The sequence below is a fragment of the Triticum dicoccoides genome, chromosome 6B, assembly GCF_002162155.2.
Source record: "Triticum dicoccoides isolate Atlit2015 ecotype Zavitan chromosome 6B, WEW_v2.0, whole genome shotgun sequence".
In the NCBI taxonomy this organism is placed as follows: Eukaryota; Viridiplantae; Streptophyta; class Magnoliopsida; order Poales; family Poaceae; genus Triticum; species Triticum dicoccoides.
This window is the reverse complement of record NC_041391.1, coordinates 436,878,780-436,884,846: the sequence shown is the minus strand read 5'-3', so window position 1 is coordinate 436,884,846 and position 6,067 is coordinate 436,878,780. Positions and strand designations below refer to the sequence as shown.

The window sequence follows — 6,067 nt, the reverse complement described above, 5'->3', positions numbered from 1 at the left end:
TGTATATAAAAATGTTGAACAAGTATTTAGAAAATGTTGAACGGGTTTTTGAAAAATGTTGAACATGTATTTGCAAAATGTTGATCATGTATATAAGAATGTAGAATAAAAAACAAGAAAAACAAAGAAAAGGCAAAAAAGTGAAAACAATGAAACAAAATAAGCCTAAGGAAAAAAGGAAATAAAAAACTAAAGAAACAAGTGAATAAACAATGAAAAATAGAGAAGAAAAAATTCGAACAAAGAACAAAAAAAATAGAAAACCCTATAAAAGAACAAAAAGAAAAAAAATAGAAACAACATGAAAACCATGGAAAAACCGACGTCATTTGCGTGAAGTACACACCGTGCCAACAACTTATCGTGAGACATAGGCGCAGTGGCGCTAGCCTTCTCCTAGGGGACCGGAGATCGATCCCCGTTTCTCCCCTTCCCTTTTTTGTTTAACTGTGCGCGAAAATGCACCAGGCCAACTACTCTACACCCTTTAGCGAGTTTCCTGCGGACTCGCTTAATGCGAGAAATAGTCAGCGCGCCTGAAATGCACCCCCTCCGCTGCGAGCTGGGCTGGCCCATGTATCAAGAAGTGCGCCACTGGAGTTCGAACTCGCAATCTCCTCCTTTGGCACCAACAACAATAACCACTACACCATCGACCAACTAGTGCTTTTTAACTTGTTTTTCTATAATTGTTCTCTTTAGTAGCAGGAATGCTCTGATTTTGGGAAGCTTTTTTCCCAGTTCGCTGGTCATTTTCAAGGTTTTCTTTTTTCTTTTTATTTTGTTTTTTAAATGCACAGTTTTCATTTGTTTTTTAAATCAATGATTTTCATTTTTGTGTTTAAAAAATATGAACCTTTTCATTTCAATTAAACTTTAATTTGATGGGCTTTTTTCAAATTTGATGATTTTTTTTATAATTTGATGATTTTTTTTAAAATTCGATCAATTTTATTTTCAATTTCAATGAACTTTTATCAAATTCAATGAACCTTTTTCCAAGTTTGATGAACTTTTTCCAAATTTGAAGAACTATTTCCAAGTCCAATGAACTTTTTTCAAAATCCGATGAACTTTTTTTTTTCAAATTTGTGAACTGTTTTTGAAAACTTCATCCACATTTTTGAGTTCTTGATTTTTTTTTCTTCTTTTTCCATAATTCAACGATTGATGGGTCAACTGCAACTAGTGAGTAGCAGGCAAGCGATCAACACACCGAAATGACGTGACCAGTTAGGAACGTGTCCCCGTTTTGGGTCAGGCCCAAGAGCGCGGCTGCGTGGGCGTCGGAACCCCTAATTTTTTGGCGCTGACTAGGAGCTCCCCTAGTTATGACCCTTAACTTTCTATGGTATACAGAGCAAAAGTTGGAGGCCTCGTTTGGTTTGGGAGATTTTCATAGAAAACATGAAAATGTGATTCCAGAGGAATTTTTTTTGTATATGCATTTGATTTGTAGGAAACGAGTATAGGAATTTCTTAGGAATACTACCCATTTTCTATGTTTTTTGAGGAAACTATACATCCACTCAAACTTTATTTTTTGCCTAGGAACGAGACAATGCAATTCCTAATGATGGCAAGTGCCATCCTATAACATTCCTATACTACCTCTAATTTCTTCATTTTAATTCCTGCAAACCGAATGAGCCCGGAGTGATCCGTTTGTTCCGTTCTTAGATTCAGATTTGTAGTCTGGCTTCGGATTTGGGGACGATCAAGATAGCTCTTCACGGCATGACTGAGACTATTCTTAGTAGTGAAGGAAATATGCCCTAGAGGCAACAATAAAGTTGTTATTTTATATTTTCTTATATCATGATAAATGTTTATTATTCATGCTAGAATTGTATTAACCGGAAACTTGATACATGTGTGGATACATAGACAAAACACCCTGTCCCTAGTAAGCCTCTACTAGACTAGCTCATTAGTCAAAGATGGTTAAGTTTCCTAACCATAGATATGTGTTGTCATTTGATGAACGGGATCACATCATTAGAATAATGATGTGATGGACAAGACCCATCCGTTAGCTTAGCATATTGATCATTCAGTTTTATTGCTAAAGCTTTCTTCATGTCAAATACATATTCCTTCGACTATGAGATTATGCAACTCCCAGATACCGGAGGAATACCTTGTGTGCTATCAGACGTCACAACGTAACTAGGTGATTATAAAGATGCTCTACAGGTATCTCCGAAGGTGTTTGTTGGGTTGGCATAGATCGAGATTAGGATTTGTCACTCAGAGTAGCGAAGAGGTATCTCTGGACCCTCTCGGTAATACACATCATAAGAAGCCTCGCAAGTAAAGTGATTTATGAGTTAGTTGCGGGATGATGTATTACGGAACGAGTAAAAAGACTTGCTGGTAACGAGATTGAACTAGGTATGAAGATACCGACGATCGAATCTCGGGCAAGTAACATACTGATGGACAAAGGGAATAATGTATGTTGTCATAACGGTTCGACTGATAAAAGATCTTCGTAGAATATGTAGAAGCCAATATGAGTATCCAGGTTCCGCTATTGGTTATTGACCGGAGAGGTGTCTCGGTCATGTCTACATAGTTTTCGAACCCATAGGGTCCGCACGCTTAACGTTCGATGATGATTTTGTATTATATGAGTTATGTGATTTGGTGATCGAATGTTGTTCGGAGTCCTGGATGAGATCACCGACATGAGGAGGAGTCTCGAAATGGTCGAGAGGTAAGGATTGATATATAGGACGATAGTATTCGGACACCGAAAATGTTCCGGAGGGTATTGGGTACTTATGGGTCACCGGAAGGTGTTTACCCCCGGCAATCCTATGGGCCATATGGGCCTTGTGAAGGAACACACCAGCCCACAAGGGGCCGGTGAGTCCAATAAGGCTATAGGAGGAGAAGGAAAGGGGGGAAGGGCAAGGAAAGTGTGGATTATGATTCCCACTTCCTTCCCTCACCCCCCCTCTTTCCTTCCCCTTTATGCATACATGGAAGGGGGGCGCAGGGTAAGGCAGGGCCCCTAGGGGGCGGCGGCCAACCCTAGGACGCCACTGGCTGCCTCTCCTCCCCTCCCACCTATATATATGTGGGGAGGGGGCGCCTCACAAGCACACAAGATCAATTGTTAGCTGTGTGCGGCGCCCCCCTTCACAGTTTACGGCTCCGGTCATATCTTTGTAGTGCTTAGGCGAAGCCCTGCGTGGATCACTTCACCATCACCGTCATTACGCCATCGTGCTGATGGAACTCTCCCTCGACACTTTGCTGGATCAAGAGTTCAAGGGACGTCATCGAGTTGAACATGTGCAGAACTCGAAGGTGCCGTACGTTCGGTGCTTGATCGGTCAGAACGAAAAGAAGTTCGACTACATCAACCGCATTGTCAAACGCTTCGCTTTCGGTCGACGAGGGCACGTTGACACACTCTCCCCCTCTCGTTGCTATGCATCTCCTAGATAGATCTTGCGTGAGCATAGGAAAGTTTTTGAAATTGCATGCTACATTTTCCAACAAGTGGAAGTAACATAGATCATAACATGTATGTCACGTGGGTATTTTTTTTGATGTGGCGAGTACTTAAAGGCGCGAGAGGTAAATGAAGTAACATAATATGATACCATCACATATAACTTCCTAATGAAAAATCAGTTTATAAAATAATAAATGAAGGTGAAAATGCATAAGAGCTCTTAGCTGCCATGCACCCTATATGAATGGTGAAAATAAAAAATCTAGAAAAAAGTTAAACTTTTCTGAAATTTTGGGGTATCGAACCTGGTCGTTCATTCTACTCACATACGAAGTTACGATAAGAAATTACATTCGTGATATTCTTAGTGAAGAAAATACAGTCTGACTTACGATTCATTCAAACAGTGTTTTTAAAGAATCAAATATTTTGTCGTTTTGCCTATAATACCACAGATGTCCTTTCTCCACGAAACTTGAAAGTAGACTGGTCGACCAGGTTTGATACCCCAAAAATTTATTTTTTTATTTTTTCCTAGTATTGTTTTTTAAACTTTACTATTTATATAGGGTGCATGGCAGCCGAGAGTTCCTATTTCGTGTCCTAAATGAAGGTCTATATGCTACCAGACATACACTGTCTGGTTAAAAAGTCCTAGGACTTTTCTTAGTCCTAACTAAAAAGTCCCTAGTCCCTACCTGTTTGGTTCCAGGGACTAAACATGGGCTAGAGGTTATTAAATGACATGCTAAAAGACCATGTTACCCCTAATAATGAACTAATAGTAATAAGGTGCGATGCGGGGCAGGACAACTGTTGGAAAAAGTCCCCAAAAGACTCTCCTTCAGGGTCTTTTTTTTTTAGTCCCAAATGCCCATTTTTAGTCCCTAAAAGTCCCTTCTGTTTGGTTTAGATGAGACTAAAAAAGACTTTTTTTAATCCATACATCAAAAAGTCCGTATAAACAAACACCCTCTTATACATAAAGTAGAGCTGGCATAACATGAGATCATTAAACAATGTCGATACTCTTTCTTTAATAGTTTCATGGATGGAATAATATAGGGTACACTTGACAAAAGTAAACAAAAGGGTATTTGCAGCGAAATTTATTCCATTCATTGGCAAGTTCCGAAGGCCCCATCAAATGAGGAGCGGTAACAGTGGAACAAGCTCATGACCGCTTTGTAGCACGGTAGCCAAGAGTGTTTCTCCAACGGACGACCGTCCAGATGATCGATGGGACTGCAACCATGAGAGATCAAACAGTTATTACTGCTGAAAAAATAGAACTGTACTACTTGTCAAAGATGTTGTACTCCTACGTTCACTTTTATAAGTTATTTCAGACAACTAAAAATATACTGTTTTGTATGCTGTTTGAAATGTTTTTAAAGCCTTATAAAAATGAACCGAGGGGTAGGTTGTTATGAATAGTAATAGTATTAGGTACTCCCCATGTGTCATGATGTAGTCCATATATTCTTTTGAAATCAAACTTAGTAAAGGTTTGATCAAATTAATAAAAATGCCAGTAGCACTAATATTAAATAAATACAGCATAAACATATCTCACAGTGCATCTAATGATATTTATTTAAATTTATAGGCGCAGATATTTTTTCTATAAGCTCAATCAAATTTTCTAAAAGTCAATAAGAACTACATCCATGCAAGCGATTAACTGATTTAGTGTAACCAGCTACTGGTATCTATCTAGATAATAGTACACCGCACTGTAATCATTAGCGCAGAGTCCATTCAGTCACCTGCAAAGAAGCCGAGCGTGCCGAGGCTTGCTGCGGTGATGGTACGGTACAGCACGTATTCCACGATGAAATGTCCATATGCATAGACGAATGATAGGAAAGTTGCGGCGCAGAGCGGCTTGTTCTCGAGGTTGAAGGCGCAGAGGAAGCAGAGGGTGCACGACAGCATCGTCCACACCCCAACGGTACGCGCATGCACATCAGTCACTGCACGTAGGCATGCTTGTTAGCAAGGCTATATACGTATGCAGGAAGATGAGATCGATCGAGGATAGAAGATGACTGGGCGCACCGTGCGTGTTGGAGTAGGTGCCGGAGCGGACCGCCCAGGCGTCGAAGAAGCCGGACCAGGCGAAGACGAGGCAGACGGCGCCGACCACCACGAGCCACCACCCGAGCGCCGGTAGCGCGGCCAACTTCCGCCCGGTGGCACCCATGCCTTTGCGTGCGGCGCACCACAGGTGCGAGAGACGTATGGAAGTTGGAGGGAAGGATTGGAATGATCAAAGCAGCTTGAGGTTCAGACCAGAGGGGAGAGTCGAGTGTGTTTTATTGCCGCTTGAGGCGTCGCTAGCCTGGTGTTTTTTTTTTCTAAAGCGAGGCTTCGCTTTTTTTTTTCAAGGAAGAGAGGCTTCGCTTGAGTACTTCCCAATGGGCATTGGAAAATGTTATTTCCCGCGAAAGTTCCCAAAATGCCACTGTAATCATCAGACCAGAATATTCGTATATTTTACTATTTGACGGTCTCTACAGTCAAGCGCAAGGTTTAGACCATTCAAACCAGGAATTAAATTCTGCTATAACCGTAGTAGCTAGTAGGCCACTATGC

General features: G+C 40.9%; 1 protein-coding gene across 1 annotated transcript; it reads right to left on the bottom strand.

The window, feature by feature from the left end:
• Positions 1 to 5,230: 5,230 nt before the first annotated feature.
• LOC119320487 (ergosterol biosynthetic protein 28-like) lies at positions 5,231 to 5,718 on the bottom strand. The gene is made up of 2 exons (XM_037594561.1): positions 5,531 to 5,718; positions 5,231 to 5,445 (listed from the first exon to the last, which is right to left on the bottom strand). The coding sequence occupies exons 1-2, from the start codon at positions 5,673 to 5,675 to the stop codon at positions 5,231 to 5,233; spliced, it is 360 nt and encodes a 119-aa protein (XP_037450458.1). The 5' UTR covers positions 5,676 to 5,718.
• Positions 5,719 to 6,067: the final 349 nt, after the last annotated feature.

Excerpts from the sequence above, each read along its gene's own strand:
- LOC119320487 (XM_037594561.1), bottom strand. The coding sequence starts at position 5,675 with ATGGGTGCCACCGGGCGGAAGTTGGCCGCGCTACCGGCGCTCGGGTGG. Across the intron at positions 5,446-5,530 it reads CACCTACTCCAACACGCACG|TGACTGATGTGCATGCGCGT; the intron begins GTGCGCCCAGTC and ends GCCTACGTGCAG.